The sequence below is a fragment of the Heliangelus exortis genome, chromosome 7 (assembly GCF_036169615.1).
Source record: "Heliangelus exortis chromosome 7, bHelExo1.hap1, whole genome shotgun sequence".
Classification (NCBI taxonomy): Eukaryota; Metazoa; Chordata; class Aves; order Apodiformes; family Trochilidae; genus Heliangelus; species Heliangelus exortis.
In genome coordinates, this window is record NC_092428.1 from 32,544,431 (window position 1) to 32,560,726 (window position 16,296).

General features: G+C 44.0%; 1 protein-coding gene across 3 annotated transcripts in view; it reads right to left on the reverse strand.

Annotated features, from left to right (window-relative positions):
• Positions 1-16,296, reverse strand: part of C7H10orf90 (chromosome 7 C10orf90 homolog) — a 61,525-nt gene that overhangs the window by 22,693 nt on the left and 22,536 nt on the right. For all 3 annotated transcript variants that reach the window (XM_071749673.1, XM_071749672.1, XM_071749674.1), the window contains exons 2-3: positions 5,531-5,625; positions 2,210-3,275 (exon numbers count right to left, since the gene is read on the reverse strand). In XM_071749673.1, the coding sequence (XP_071605774.1) occupies positions 2,210-3,275; positions 5,531-5,625 (1,161 nt within the window). The remainder of the gene's footprint in view (positions 1-2,209; positions 3,276-5,530; positions 5,626-16,296) is intronic.

Sequence of the window (16,296 nt, forward strand, 5' to 3'; positions counted from 1 at the left end):
TGCCTCCCATTTTAATGAGCAGGCTGGCTGTCTCCTGCATTTAACTGTGATTTCTTAGGATTTGTCACATTTAATGGCTACACAGGAGCTCATTACTTTGGGGATCCTGGTGGGAAAGACTGATTTTGAAGGATTATTCTGGGAGTTTATACAAATTTCACACAGGAAAGTTGTACTAAGCTGATAAACACCTTCCTATATGTTACAAGGGTCTGATCAAGAGCAGTATATATCTTTACATTCTACATTATTGCTCACACAAAAGGTGGAAGCAGTTTAGGAGGTAAGGCTTCCCATGTTTATTTACACCTGTATTCTTGGGTACACAAAGGGTGGAAATCACTTTTCAAAACCCAGCACTTCTCAGCTGGTTACCTCATTTATTTCCTCTTTTTAGTAAAACTGTGGAGCCAGAAGCAGGCTCCTAGTTCACTTTCTAATTATTTCTAGGAAAAGTGTTTCCTTTGGGACCACCACTGTGTCACCAAGCCCAGGGAAGGCTCAAGATTATTCTAATCCTTCTTTCTGTGGTATATCTGAGAGACCTGAGATGGTGCTGAGCAAAGCCTTGAATCATAGGAGTCTTCAGGAGGACATGGTCCTTTAAAATTGGGGCTGTATGCCATGAAATCCAAAGCTGAAATTCCCAGTTTGCTGTTGTCAATCAGTGGAATCACCTTGGTTGGACAAGACCTTCATGGTCATCAAGCCCAACTGTTATCCTGCCACTGACAAACCCTTAACTAAGCCATATCCCTGTGTCTCTACAACCCCTAAGTTCCTCCAGGGATGCTGACTCCACCACTGCCCTGGGCAGCCTGTTCCAATCTCTGAACATCTCCCCATGTCCTCTCAGCAGCCCTCATCCCTCTGCATTTCTTCCTTGCTTCAGCACTGGTTGGTATTTTCCCTCACTGTGCCATCTCCCCTTCAACAAAAACCCACCTGCATTACACTTACAAGCATAAAAGAAATATTTTCTCCCAGGCTTATTTCAGCAGCCAGCCTGAGGGATGATGCTTCACCCTGCAGACCTGTGTGGCTTTCATTGAAGGGTCTGCCTCTGGAATTACTGCCACTGTGGAAAATCCTGGCTCTGTTGATAATTTATTTAAAGGTTAAAGCAGGAGACCTCTGAATAAAGCAGTGCCTGCTCACTCTTTGCACCCTGGGATCTGCAGGAGCAGATTTCAGATGCAGGAAAGCAAGTGAGCAGTGACAGCAGGATGCAAAGGGATGGAGCACCCCAGGTTTTGTACCTTGTCCAGCCCATGAGACACTGTACAGCTTCTCATCTTCTCTTTTTTTTGGTTTTTTCTTTCTCCATTTGCACACTGGGAAGATGAAGGTACAAAATGAATCTTAGGAAGCAGCTTATGTTTATATACTGACCCTTAGGTCCAAAAAGCCATATAAGAACAGAGGGATTGCAATTAAATGTAGCCCATGGATACACAGGAGGGTAAATTTTACCTTATTGCTTTTGGTATAAAACAGACTCACTCACTGACATTCTTCCCATCCACTTTCCCTTCCTGGAGAGTCAAAAATCTCAGCTGTGGTTATTCAAGTGACTGTAAAATAGCTGCCCCAGTTGTACCACTCTGGGCATGGAGCAATCCCCATGGTACCTTTCCCTTCCCCCAAGAGCAATGTTACACAGAAAAAAAATTACATTTGCAAAATGCCTGGAAATGTCTGAAACAAATGTGTTAAAGCTTTATCTGAAGCCATTAGTTGGAAAAGGCCTGGGCTTATTTCTGCAGCCTTCTAAATAAAAGCTGGAAATGATCATTTTTAATCTCAATGCGAACAAAACCAAGCTCAGTGCAGCCAGCTCCTTAATCTCACTTTTCAAATTCAGCCCTTATACAAAGAAAGACCCAGTTATTTTCAGGAGCTAAATGCTCACACATCACCAGGAGAGAAAAAAAAAAAAATTACAGTTATAAATGGTTAAAAATAGTGGCTTAATGTAGAAAACACAGGCAGAGTTGTCTCTGTCACCTGATGAGCAGCAGGAATAACTGGCATGGCAAATATATCCATGGAAGTTCTGGAACTGGGAAGGTTTGGGTTGTGCTCTGACTCCCAGGCTTTTGCAGAGCAAATTCCTACGATGTTATTTGCTGCCCCAAAATGATTGTGGTTGGGTTGGTCCAGCCAGAACCTCTGCTCCATCAGACTGAGGTTTATGGAGCTGCCTTACCTGGCTCATCACTTGAATCAAGAAGCTGGAGAGCAAATGCAGTGTGGTGGCTGCCAGACTGCTTCTCATCACCTTTCCTCATCAATTCTGAGTTATTAGGTCCCCTGGGCATATCCACAAATGCTGGAAGTTCCGAGACAAAGACACTTTGCCGAGGGTATTTACTACCCAAAGAGCCTTCCAATCGTTTCAATTTATTAACAATATTATTTTCTGTGAAGTTTGAGCTGAGTGGAGCCTGGTTTGCTCCTCGGAGCTTTGTGTGACATCTCTCCTCGATTGGTTCCCCATTAGCTATGCCATCTACTCCATCTGCTGTTAATCTCGACGAACTGCAATTTATAGTGAAGGACAACGTCGATCTATGAATTTTTTGGCGTTTAATTCGAGGTTGGTCGAGGCACACGTTGAGAGATTTGTCCAAATAATAGATGGTGCTGGGACACTGATGAGAAACCTGAAGGTGGACACAGGAGATGAAGGAAGGTGGCACTTTCCCATCACTACTTGGATGACCCAGGCTGTTCTCCTTCTTACCAGGGTCAAAAAGCTGCTTTGGGGGCTTAAGAGTTGTTTGTGAGCAAGATTCAGAAATCCTGAATACAGCAGCACTTTGGGTTGCTTGGCCTGGGGGATGCCAGCGTTGGAGGGCACCAAGGACCTTGCTTGAGGTGGGGGACAAATTCTTGGGCTCTTGCAGGGTCCCAGCTCCAAATTTTGGGCTCCTGAAGCCCATAGCAACACGCCTGGCTGTAATAGTTATGGAGGCAAAGCCTTTCTGCTGGTTTGGACACTGTTTTTCTGCCGCCACAGCAGAGTCCAAGGACAAGGTGGTGTCACCTGGAGGTGCCTGGATTTTTAATCTGCTGGGCAGTGCCACCAATGTTCTGTCAAGGTTGGCTGGGCCATGGTTACCCAAAGAGTGCTTCATGTGCCAAGCAGTGGGCTGGGGACACGTGGGCTGCAGAGGCAAAGCAGGGCAGATTTCTTTTGATTTATTCTCATCAATCATCTGTGAAATAACTATCGGTGAAATCAATTCTGCATTTTGTGATGACAGAGGCTCCTGCAAATGAAAAGATTCAAATTATCAACACACCCCAGCATAATGGATGTAACTCTTTCTCATCTACCATCTATCACACCAGACAGCTTTGTTGCAGACTTGCTGCTAACTTTCCAGCCACACTAACTTTTTTGTCATATAAAAACAGAGGCTCTTGCAATCAGCTCTGGGAGACTTCAATGAAAATTTCATCACTCCAGTGCAAAAAAAAACCCAAAAACAAACCCAAAAACAATTCACCAACAAAATATAAAAAATGTGCATTCTATACTATTATTTTCAGCATTTAACCCATTGTCACAGGTGGGATTTGTTGCTGCTGTGTTTGTCTAAAAATGGGCATGACAAAGGCCATTTGTCAGGCATGTCAAAGTCTGACTCTAAACCAAAGCCAAAGACTCTAAACTTCTCTTTCCTGATGGTCAGCTGGAATTTCAAATGTATTTATATGTATTATGGAACAGCCTGAAGGTTCATGGGTGCCATCACAAGCTGCAGAGGACACGTGGGTACCAGCATCACGACTGCTCTACAACCTCCCCAGTTACAAGCACAGAAAAACATCTCCACAAGTCTGATATATTTTCCTGCAAGGGCTCAGGGTACTGTGTTAATTCATTAATTCTCTCTTGCTAATCATTACTTAATGGCACCTATCAAGGATGTAAACCCACATATGTCCAAGATTGAGTGACAGTGGCCCAGACTCATTTTTCCAACCATGACAGCAAATATCTATCCTGACAGCCCATGCATTACTTCACCTGATGTGACAAGGGAGATGCTTTCATGTTAAAGATACCCAACAAAGAGTAAACCTGAGTTTAAAATCTCCTGCTGTTATTATCCACATGGCTGGGCACAGAAATCACATGGTATAAAGCATCTGGCCTAATCTTATTGCTGCTGTCAACTGGCTGACTACATTGCCCCTGCCCCGTGCTTCTGCATCTCCTGACCCTAGAAGAAAAAAATCCCTCACTGAACTGAGATGCAAAATTGAAGGATTAGCTCCCTGATAAAAGCTCAACCAAGTTCATTGGGATTTTAGGTGCCTTTTGGTACCTACACTGCTCCTGCTTGTAATGAACTAAATCTCAGCTGTATCTGGGTGTCTATCATCTGATGCTCAGTACTTAACAAGTAGTTCCCAACACAAAATATTCTTGTCCCTTGGGGAAGACAATGTGAACGCTGGAGCTGTGACCTCCCCAGGTGCCATGGTCTTCCTTCCTTCCTGGGTGTCAGAGATGGGACCCTGCACTGAAGCCCATGAGGAAAATTATTTCTCTGCTAAACCCTGCCTGGCTACAACATGGTGACCTCCTCTGTAACTCTTGGGAAGGCTGATTTGGGAACCCAAAGAGAGGTAGATCAAGGGTTCATTAACGAGGTAAAATGCCAAGTAAATTTTATCAACCCTTTAAACCAGCTGCCTGTGGTTTTGACAATTCAATAATTTCACAGCCCCAGGGAAAGGCATTTTCTTCCTTCCTTGTGTCTTTCATGCTTTGTAACAGCATTTGCCTCATATTTTCTGCACTGCATTTACTTCTACCTCCAGGTTTAAGACCTTCCAAAACTCAAGACTTGCCCGTGCTTTGAAATACTTTATTTTGGATGCATCTTTCATGCTCCAGTAGTTAATTTGACATTTCTTTTTTTTTTTTTTTTTGTTAAGGGCTGCACAGATGGAGACATCCTATAAGAGTCCAAAGGCATGTCAAAAATGCTCCTGATTAACTACCAGCTTGTGCACCCATGTTTTAAATAATTCTGCTTTTCATTTTTCTGCTCATGTCTGTGTATTATTCTCTCAATTTCTGGCAAAGAAATGGCCCTTTAAGGTCTGACCAGCCAATCCTGTGCTCCTTGGGAGCTTTCAAGCTTCACTGCATCTTGTGAAAAAAATCTTCACTCACACAAAGTAATTGTGGTGAACTGAAAACCTCAGGTTTTATCTTGAGAACATCCCAGACAGAGTGTACTGATATTTGGGATACCACTTGATTTAGTCTCCTGGGGTGTTTTTTAACAGCTTTACACACACACACAAACTGTGCAATTTTTCTCCCTCTCACCACGAGCACACAGAATCACGTGCAGGCATCATTTTATTTGTTTTTTTCTGCTGCCTAAGCTAAGCCTAGCTAAACAAACCCAAGCCCAAACACGCTGCTCAGCAATCAGTGATTATTTTTTAAACCTGAATGTGTTCTGCTGACTGCTGCCTAAACATATTTGATTTCTTTTACCTTGGCAGAAGAGGCTTTTTGCTCTGCGGGTCTCTGCTGCTGAGGGCCCGTGCATGTCCTCTGACTGCTACTGTCCCATTGCTTCTGTGCCACTCCTGGGGGAAAAGAAAACATCAAATAACATCATTTTCAGTGCCATGGTGGAGATGAGTTAGAAAATGTGGTTTTCCATGGAAGGAAAGCAAGAGAGACTATAAATCATCTGGGATCTGGTTACTGGAGGGATCCTACTTCTCCCTCTCCCTGGGATCCTGTTGCACAGATGGGTTTGTGGGTCAGTCTCCCAGAACATCCAGGGCTGATCCAAAGCTTGACATCTGCTTTGGGTTGCTGTGGCTGGAGTGTGGAGGAAGAAGAATTGGGAGAGATAGGGAATAAGGATTTCAACCAGGAGGCTGCAAAACCAGGAGCACAGATGAGCAAATTCATGGGCTGAGTTCATTTCAACAAAGTCACCTCCCCCTTTAGAGAACAACGGGACTTTGGAATCATATTCCCAAGTCCAGTTACATCCCAGCTTTTCTAATTCAGCACCAACTATTACCTCAGCACAGCAGCCTCTGATTTTGTCATCTTCTGTTTCCTGAGAGCTGCAGCTTGTTACACAGAGCTCATTTTCCATGGAACATGGGGCCTGGGCTACTGGAAGGATGCATGACGTGTGTGTCAGTAGTTCTGCCAGAGATGACGTTACTTTCTCTTTTGTATGAAGCATCCCAAATTAATTCTCAAAAATTCTCTCTTTGGCCTGAAATCTCTTGACATCACCACCTGTGGCTACATCACTGCTAAGGTCTTTTCCATTGTTTGTTTTTTTTTTTCTTTTATTTTGACAGCCTGCCACGGAAGTTGTTAATGTTTTTACTAACTAACAGAATTCCAGTTTACATGTAACATTATATTAAAAAGGAATATTCATCAGCTCTGCTTTCAGAAGTCTTCACTAAAGCACATCCACCATCACAGGCTTCATCTCCTGCGTGCAGCTTGGGAGCAGAAGGGAAAGATGGGGAAGACATCAGGTCTGTTCCCCACCAGGAAATCTTGAGTCCCACCATGGAGCAGCAGTCACAAAACACTAACAGGATTATATAAAACCTTCTGCTTTAATCAAGGATACTAAGGTGTATTTTAATACTGACTTGCACAGCTCCAAGGTGCCAAATTCATAGCTGACAGGAAAAAAACCCAAAATAATAGAGGTTTCCTTTTGCTACTGAGCAAAAGAAGGTCCCGAGGAACAGAGCAAACAGCTGGACTCATTAGGCATAGGAAAGAAAAAAAACCCAAATCCAGAAAATAACCAGTGCAGAGTGCCCACTACATAATTTTGGCAAGGAAATAGGACAATTTTGCAACCAGTGGAAATGCAATGAACCTGAAACTAGCACTGGATCATGGTAAGTGCTGGCACAACCCACTGGTGAGATGCCCTTGGAGCCCCCTCCTCACCCTGCTGTGGCTGGAGGAGCTGCTGGGCTCCCAGAGAAGGACAAAATCCAGAAGCAGAGGGATAGGGGTAACTGCTGGGTGTGGAAAGGTTATTTTCAGTGTATCAGTAGTCTGGCAAATGGCATGAGAATCCTTTCACAATGAAAAGCTGCTGCACATGCTGTGTGGTTTACTTTTTGAAACAACTAAATAGGGAATAACTTGCAGAGAAGGATAAAGAAGAAATTTTGGTACTGAATTAAGGCAAAGCCTCAAAATATCCAAAGGTTTTATATAGAAGTATGTAAGTAAAGGGACAACTTCTACCAAATTATCAAGAAATTCCTCAGACACTTTCCAGTAAGAAAATCACAACTGTCTGGGGTTGAGCTGGAAAGCTACAGGAAGAGAACATCAACTTGGGAATGCCAAGCAGTGAGTAAGGAAATGCAGAAAGCTGGCTGGGGGTCAATCAGGTCCACACAGAGTCATTTTGCCAGGTGATCTGAGAAAGCCTGAGAATTACAGGGTCAAACAAGAAAAGGTTCTCAGAGAACACAGAGTAAATTACATATAATATTTAAATTATTCTTATCAAAGTAACCTCCTGTGATTAGCAATAATCCGTGGGTAGGACCTTCCATTTTCACCAAGATCTCTTGAAATAGATTATAATCTTTTTTTTAATGTTAAGAAGTAGCTGTTTCTGGAGCAGGAGAGAAAGGATGAAATCAAGTGAGTAGAAGAAGAGGAAATATTTATTTTGGTTGCTAAATCTTCCAGACTGGAGTTTTGCATTGCGTTTCATATCATATCCTGTGCAAGGACATTCTCGTATTATTATAGGAACCCTATTGTTGGAAAACACTCAAATTTTGGCAAGTCATTTAATCTAGTTGCTGAAGTAGATTAAATGGCATTGGTGGCAGAAGCTCTGGTATTCCTCATGATATTATTAAATCTTTTTTTGGAAGCATCACATTTGTGAATTCATGTTAATAGAACACGAAAAGAAGAAAAACCAAACATACACACACCCCCAAAAAAAAAATAAAACCCAAAACACCCAAACCTTTAAAAGGACCTTGAATTTGTGTTTAAAAGGAGGACACTTCAGGAAGCACAAGGGTTTTTAGCTGAGATGTGTCACATAAAGAGTTTCCCTACCAATTCTCATTGCTGACAAAATGCATCGCGCTGCAACTCTTGTTACACAACAAAATGCAAAGTTCAGCTTCTCCCTGGTGTGAAAGCATGAAAGAAATGGCATTTCAAGTACTTTCTCTCTCTGTGGGGAGTGCAAGAAACTTATTTCTAAGTTGAAATCCCGAAGATTTTTTTAACCTCCCCAGCCCTCCCCTGGTGACCCCAACTCTCCGGCTTAAAAACGGGAGACGCGAGGAGGAAGAGAGGAGCAGTTGCTGCACGTGAACTTTGTCCTATTACATTTTCCCTCTTTTTTTGTATTTTTTTTTTCCCCCAGGGATACTGTTTGTTGAACCAAAAGCTAGGCTCCTTGGCAAGGCATCTGGACATCCGGCTCCAGCCCAGGGTTTTCCTAATTACAGAGTGCAGCTGGAACCGATTCTCCCAGTCCCGGGTGCCTTGGGCCAACTGGCAGCCTCCTCAGATAATGATTCAGAAAAGATGTACTTGTAAATCAGCTTGCTGAAACACAGGGAGATTGCTAAAGGTGAGGGTGCTGGGGAAAAAATGGTGTAGTGTGGATATTTGGCAGGCGTGGGACAGCCCGGGTTGGAGCCAGCTCAAGGGGTTGTACAACACTTGGGATATGGATGGAAGAGCCCATGGATAATGTGATTTTGCCAGTGTTTCAGGTCTTTGCTAGACACATGCAGACTGGCAGGCTTGGGGGATGCTGTTTGATGACATCCAGAGTGACACTGGGCAGAGCTGGAATGCCTTTAGAGCACTGGCCCTGGTCTCCTCTCCAGTTCTTTTGTCATGGATGTTGTCTACTTCATTCATTTACTATCTATTTACTCCTCATTTACAAGTCTGAAATGCATGTGAGCCTTTATCTTCTCAGCTCTACTCCAAGCCCTGCCTTGTCCACACTGCCATCCCCTCTGATGGATTCCACTCCAGGAACCTCCAACACTTCCCTCAAAACACCATAAACCAATAGCACAGAAAAAACCAGAGCCTGATGAGAAAACAGGAAAACTTCTCTACACTACAAAAAAAAAAAACCAACCAAAACCAAACATCTAAGAGATCTGCAAGGGCAGGCAGGATCCCTGCAGCACTCTTGGTTACCCAAAAGCACCCAAATTCCCCACTTTGGATCTGGGAGCATCCACGGCTTAGCTACAGGGTCAGGCAAAGCAACCACAAGATTCTTAGCATCACTTAACATTTCTTTAAAGCCTTTTTCTCCTCTTGTGCATTATCAGCAGATAGAGCATACCCTTCAACTTGGAGGAATTAGTTTCAGCTCTGTTCTGTTTAAAACATTAAATCTGTTTCAATTTTTTTTTTGTGACTTATTCAATTCAAATACCTGAGGAAGCCTTGAGGAAAAGAATGCTGTCATTAAAGATTCACCACATTCCCTCTCAGCCAGGGCTGGGAGAGATCAGAACCCAGGGCTTCAGATCTCCAGTGAGTCATCCAATAAACCCAGCCATCCATTACACATACACCTAAGATGAAAGCCAAGGCAGAATCAGCATCAGAACCAAATCCATGTCTTCTGCTCTTCCTCGTGTGTCATAAAGAAAGAATATCATAAAACTGCTGAGGGTATTATCATCTGAAATAGAACTGGAACAACGAAGCAAAAGTTCATGTGCTTGGTGCTAAAAGTAGAGACAGATGAGTGCTGAAAATCCCACCTTATGCCAAAGTCCTTGCTGATATTAAATTGATTTCTAGGTAATTCACTGATGAACACTGTGGTCAGTGATTCATCTCCAGAAGGCACTGGCACAGGCCCGGCCTTGGCATCCTTCAGGGACATTTTCCTGAGCCTGCAGAAGGGATGTGAAGCTCCAGGCAGAGATGAGGTGTTGGGTTGAGCAGGAAAGCATCACCCCAGTGAAGTGGGGGCACAAGCAGGGTGGGAAGGCAGCCCCAGAGCCACATGTGGATTTTACTCTCTTCGGGTCTCATAAAAATACACCTGGTTTTCATCTCTGCAGGATCTGACATTCAGCAACCTTCACGTAAGAAGCTTTCACTCTGATGCTTCAGGAGCACACAATGGCATCCTGAGAGCTTGAATGCACCTAGAAACCACCCTGTGCCTACCCATCAAAGGAGGATGGCAGAGGGAGAGGACATCAGCCCCCTTACAGCACCTTTGCTGATCTTAAAAGCAGCAGCACACACCTCCTGACAATGGGGGTCAAAGCAATATAGAGTTAAAGGGGGAGAAAGCAGCTGCCAACTCCTTCCTTGCAACCTTTCTTGCCATGAAAAAAGCCCAAGCAATACCAACAAGGACCTTGCCACAAAAGAAAGTGCTTGAACACGGTTGCACCAAGATAACAGCATTTGAAGGCAGCTTTGCTGGGAAGGTTTTCAAATCAGAGGAAGCCAAACAGCCTGAAATCATTTAAGTCTGAACAGGACTCATTATGTAAACAAAATAGAAAAATATTTTTTTAAGATGTCAGGATGGATTTCCTTCTGTTACAAGTAGCATCATGAGATTTGTTAACTGAATTATCTTCCCTTGCTTGCACACCTTGGAGCTGTAGCTGGCTGCCTGCAGAGATGATTACAGGATCCGCCACGGAACAGACAAATGAGCTCTGGTCTGCTATCAAAAAGCCAGAAGTCATAAATCTCTCATTATCCATGCCATTAGAAGCAAGGTGCTCATCAGGGGGCTGGAAAGAGCAGAGGAATCATATCTTGAAACCAAAGCATAAGAGAAAAAAAATATTATGTTTTCATTAGGCATTGCTGTAATTCTTTATCTTCGCTTAATAAAATAAAGTGGGGAATCACCCCCAGCACATCCATCACCCACATACACAGACAAAACTCAGCAGATTCTTCACTTTCTCCTTTTTCTCTCCTCCAAGTTGTATTTATTTTATTTTTAAATTTAATTTTCAGTGGTATGGGGAGGAACACATTCCTGGGTTTCTCTGGGCAGCAGAAGCTTCCATGAACAAATCTCAGTCCCCAGAAGCAGTGACTGATTCTCCCAACTTCCCAAAGCCCAGCTGTGTGGGCATCAGACAGGCCAAGGACTCAAATGGGAGTGCCCAGGAAGATTTAACTGACATTGGTTTGATTTCTTTGGTCTAAATAACACATTCTGTCACTTCTGAGATCCTTATAAAGTGTGGTGGGAGGGGGATGGGGAGCTTAAAGACAAGGTATTAAAGGGAGGATATCTATAAGGCATAGGAATTTGGAGCAAATCATGAGGGATAACTTTAATTGCCAAATAATTCTCTTTCATTTTTTTTCTTTAGTTATTTCGTTGTAAAAATGGAGGAATGCCATAAATGTCACAGGTTCCTGTTCCTGTTGCAGTGAGAGGTAGAACTGGAGACATGGAACAAGTCACCAAGGAACGAAGGTCCTGAAGCTCCCAGGGTCCTGAATCTCCCTGGTTCCTGCCCCTTGGGTGGGTCTGGCTTCCATCCATCTCTACTGCTAAAAACAATGCAGTATTCTCCAGATATTCCTCAAAATGAAGATGTAACCAACAGGAGGGTTTCCTGCAGAAAGAGCTATCGGGCTCAGAGTCCCCCTCCCAGCATGTCAGACACCCACATTTTAGTGGCCACATCCAGTGCTGGAAGTACAAGAATGCTTGAGATAGCCAGAAAACCCAAAAGTGACTGTAAACATGACAAATCCTATGCATAAGCAAACAAAGGAAAAGCAGTCCTCCAGCCAGAAAGCATATTTATGAAGAGTTATTTTAGTGCTATTCCATGTATTCCTGTAAAGGCCACAACACGCTCAGAATTTGATGGCACAAATGGGTTCTGTAAATAAAAATTCCATCAGTGTTACTCAGAGCTGGTAGCAATTACAAGCCAGGCCCATGTGCCTAAAGCTGTGTAATTGGTGCTAAGGGGCAATGGTTTGGCTTCAATATTCCTTCCATTGATCTGCTTTTGTAGGAGCATAACTTCCCAAGAAACTGGAGAGAGGACAAGAGAAAAACTGTGCCCTGTTACAGCTGCAGTTTGTGACTCAATATATACCCTGCTGCAGGGATTTCTCCCTGGGCTTGTGTTTAACAGTGGTATTTGCTTTATTGATTTTTTTTTTTTTTTCCCTCCCCTCCTTTTTAATGCTCTTAATACAGTGGTAGCTCCAGAAAATGATGTGTGCTGTGAGTACAGATGCCTTTGTCAGGACATCAAAGCAGCAGTTCCAACACACGTCTCTATTAGGCCAATTTTGTTTCCAAAACAAAGGAACAGGATGTTCACATGAGCCAATTTTGACACTGAACAATTTGTACAACACAACTCAACTCGGTGGAGCACCAGGCATGCCAGATTTAATATAGACTTTTCATGTTCCTTTTGTATAATAGAAGTATTCATTGGTGTGTAATACTTGGGATATTATTTCTTTCTGGAAACACATTCACTGCTGGGATTACAGACTTCAGGAACTGCTTCATAATAGGGGATGTAGTAGTCTAGAACCAAAAAAAAGTGTTCACAGGATAAAACCACAAGATTTAAATAAGTATGAAGTCTAAACAGTTAAATTTCAAGGTTACTAGTTTGACCACAAAATAAATATTTTTATTTTGCATCATTTGAGAATACTGCACAGGTCCAACACATTTCAGTTGCCACTGACTTGCCTGGGCTCTAAAGCCAGTGCAGCTGATCTTAGGAATTATTTTACCACACCAAACTTTTCAGGTGCTGAAATAATACCTACATTTGCCTTTTGGAGGGAAATTGGAAAACAAATCCCTACTCATACAGCGCAACAGTGATTTGTTTGGAATGAGCCTTTCTGAATTCCACTGCAACAGCTTTGAAAGCACAGGTCACACAAGAGATTAAAACAAAAACAAGGTAATAGGAACATAAAAGAGAGCTTGGTGGCTTTTGGTTTTATCACCAGATTCAACAAAAGATTCCTGGTAATTGCTTTTGGTTGGGTGTTTGGGTTTTTTTTTTTTATTAAACCAGGCTTTCAACTCAGAAACAGAGGGGAGAAAAAAAAAGCTTGGAATTAGTAATTAACTGGTAAAGTCCTCAGAAACTTAATTTTCAATATTTTTAAATACTAGTTGGCAAGGAATGAAATTTAGGGGTCTCAAGCTCTCCCTTGACTGCAGATGCCCCCAGAAGGAGGAGAAGCAGGGCTGGGAGCTGTCAGCACCCACCTGGCCCCATCAGCCTGGCTGCTTCCCCAAGAAGCAATATCCTGCTGCCTAGCAACAACCCCAAACTTAGGATGGATTGGATCTTCCACTTCTTGTGCAAAACTAAAAGATCAGATCTCAAATGATTGCACCCAGCAACATCAGAGCTGCAACGGATGGGTAAGAAAATGCATTTTCCTTTGCTTGCTGCCAGACTTCTTTGCTCTACACTTGTATTTGTCAAATATATACACAGTCCCCAACTGATTTTGCTGCCAGACCAACCTGGAAAATATTTCCATGTTGGAATAGCTATTTTCACAATAATTTTTCCCCTAGGAGCCACCTCTACAAATGAAGTAATTCACAGACCTGTATGATTTCATGATGAGGTCTGATTTAGGGCCAAACACAAAAGGTCATGTTCACTCTGGCATGAGTGTGCTGGATCCCAAGACAAAACTATGCTTGCAGGGAAGTTGTCCCTGGATTTTACAAGTCCTTAATTATTATTTAAAGAAAAACCACCACCACCCAAACCTTCCATAACCCTTTTGCATTATGTTGTCTACCTGGGTCAATTTTTCAGCCTGATTTCCAGAGGGCATTTGATTTATGCTCTGTCCTTCTACATTTCCAGCCTGGGCCTTCTGAGCTTGGGGACTGTTTCCCCAGCATGGCAGGATGCTTGGTACCTGAGCTCTTGACAATCTGGATGCAAAAATCAATGGGTTTGTAGAAATGAGGCTGCCACAGAAACAAACTCACCAGATCTCCTCTGTTTGACCCAGAGACACTTCCCAGTTGGGCAGAATTTCCATGGTGTCTCCTGGCTCATGGTGGACACATGGAAGAGGTGATGGGCAAGGAGAACTGGGAAGCACCAGGGCAAGACTTGGATCTTGGGGTACCAACTCCTGGGCTTTGTCAGCTCTGCTGCTCATGAAAAAAAAAAAATCCTTTTTTTCCATCTCATCTTTCTGTTTTCATTGTCTAAAAGAATATGGAAATCTCACCCTAACATTATGGAAACTGAGAGACTTTAAGTGCTGAAGGCCAATCTGTTGATGCTGGAACTGCTAGACTCCAGTACTGCTGTGCCTCAGACATCATCCTGTACATCATCTGTTCTGTTTAAAGTCACCCAGCAAACCATTAGCAGAGCACTCACCTTCCTAAACGTGCCCCCCATGCCAGGCACAGCATGGGATACTCAGATTTTACTACAGAGAACACCTGGAGTAACCCAGTGGGAAGTGAGCACCACACAGCTTAGGTTGATCATAGAATCCTAGAATGGGCTGGGTTGGAAGGGACCTCAGAGCTCCTCAAGTCCAACCCTTGCTCCACTCCCCCCGTGGTTCCCAGCCCATGGCACTGAGTGCCACATCCAGGCTCTTTTGAAATATCTCCAGGGATGGAGAATCCACCCCTTCCCTGGGCAGCCCATTCCAATGGCTGAGCACCCTCTCCAGAAAGAAATTCTTTCTAATGTCCAACCTAAACCTCCCCTGGCACAACTTGAGACCTCTTGTGCCCTCTTGTCTTGCTGAGAGTTGCCTGGGAAAAGAGCCCAACCCCCCCCTGGCTCCAACCTCCTTTCAGGGAGTTGGAGAGAGTGATGAGGTCTCCCCTGAGCCTCCTCTTCTCCAGCCTCAACACCCCCAGCTCCCTCAGCCCTTCCTCACAGGACTTGTGCTGGATCCCTTCCCAGCCTCCTTGCTCTTCTCTGGACCTGCTCCAGCACCTCAATCTCCTTCCTGAGCTGAGGGGCCCAGAACTGGACACAGGACCCAAGCTGTGGCCTCCCCAGAGCTGAGCACAGGGGCAGAAATGGTGGAACAAAACACAGCTGTTACGGATGATCCCCACCACCCCTTTGTTTGTCCTACAGTTGTTCTGTTCAGGGACAATCTCTGATCCAGAGCCAGCACACAAACCATTAAATCACTTGGCTCCACTCCTCATCCAGCACAGCTCCCCCTGCCAAATCCTGGCCCCTCTCTCTTTCACTCTTCCCATGAGGAGGAGAACTGAGCCCAAAGGTCTCCTCAGGTCTACCAGGTACAGAAGTTGCTGAATGTGCTTTTAGGAACCTCTTGGGTCAATATCAATATTCTGTCCAGCACTAACAACCATCAGTGCCTTGGGCTACAAACTGCAGAATGACCTCTGGGGCATTTTCAGGATAAACAAGGAGGTTGCTAGGACCTCCTGACCCCACACTGCAGACATTGATGCTCAGCTGGAACGTGACCAGGGCTCTCTGAAGTCAAGAGCAAGGAGCTTTGCCATGGGAGAAGAGATTTGTCCTTGTGCAGAGAGCCAGTGCAGGCCTGGAGACCATGGAAAAGGAGATGTTCAGGGGGAATTTTCTTCTAGGGAAGTTTCTGATAGAAATTTGGTTTAGACCTAGAACTCTCCAGCTTTTCTACATTGCTGTGAGCCTCCTGTAAACTGCATTTTGGAAACTATTCTTTTGATTTTGAGCTGGCTCCCAGCTCAAACTCTTGTGATGCAACAAGATTCTCCTTCCTTACCCCCTGGCAAAAGAGCCAGGGAAAAATTCCTTGGAAACAGTCAGCATTTTATGGAATAGGCTGTCACTATTAACCCAACTTCCCTGCAATGGATTTGCACACACACTGTGCCAGGGGAGTGCTTGCTGCCAACTACATTAACTGCCTGGGTTGTGTGTGTATCAGCAAAACATGGAAATTGGGTTCTAAATCCTTGGAAAAATCCAACTCCCACCATTTTTTACCTCCCACCCATGCTCCTGGGTCACCTCGTGTAACTCAGTGGGTACTCTCCTGGCTGTCACTCTGCTGCATCCCATTTTAGGAGGATGTCCTGGCCAAATTCCCAGCCACAAAATCCCTGCAGGTAGCTGTGAGAGGCCAGAGAAGCACCGAGTTCCCACCAGCTCTGCCTCTAGAAATAACCATCCCACTTCTGAGCACCAATCCCTTCTTCTGGCAGCACAACCACATCATTTTAATCCTAA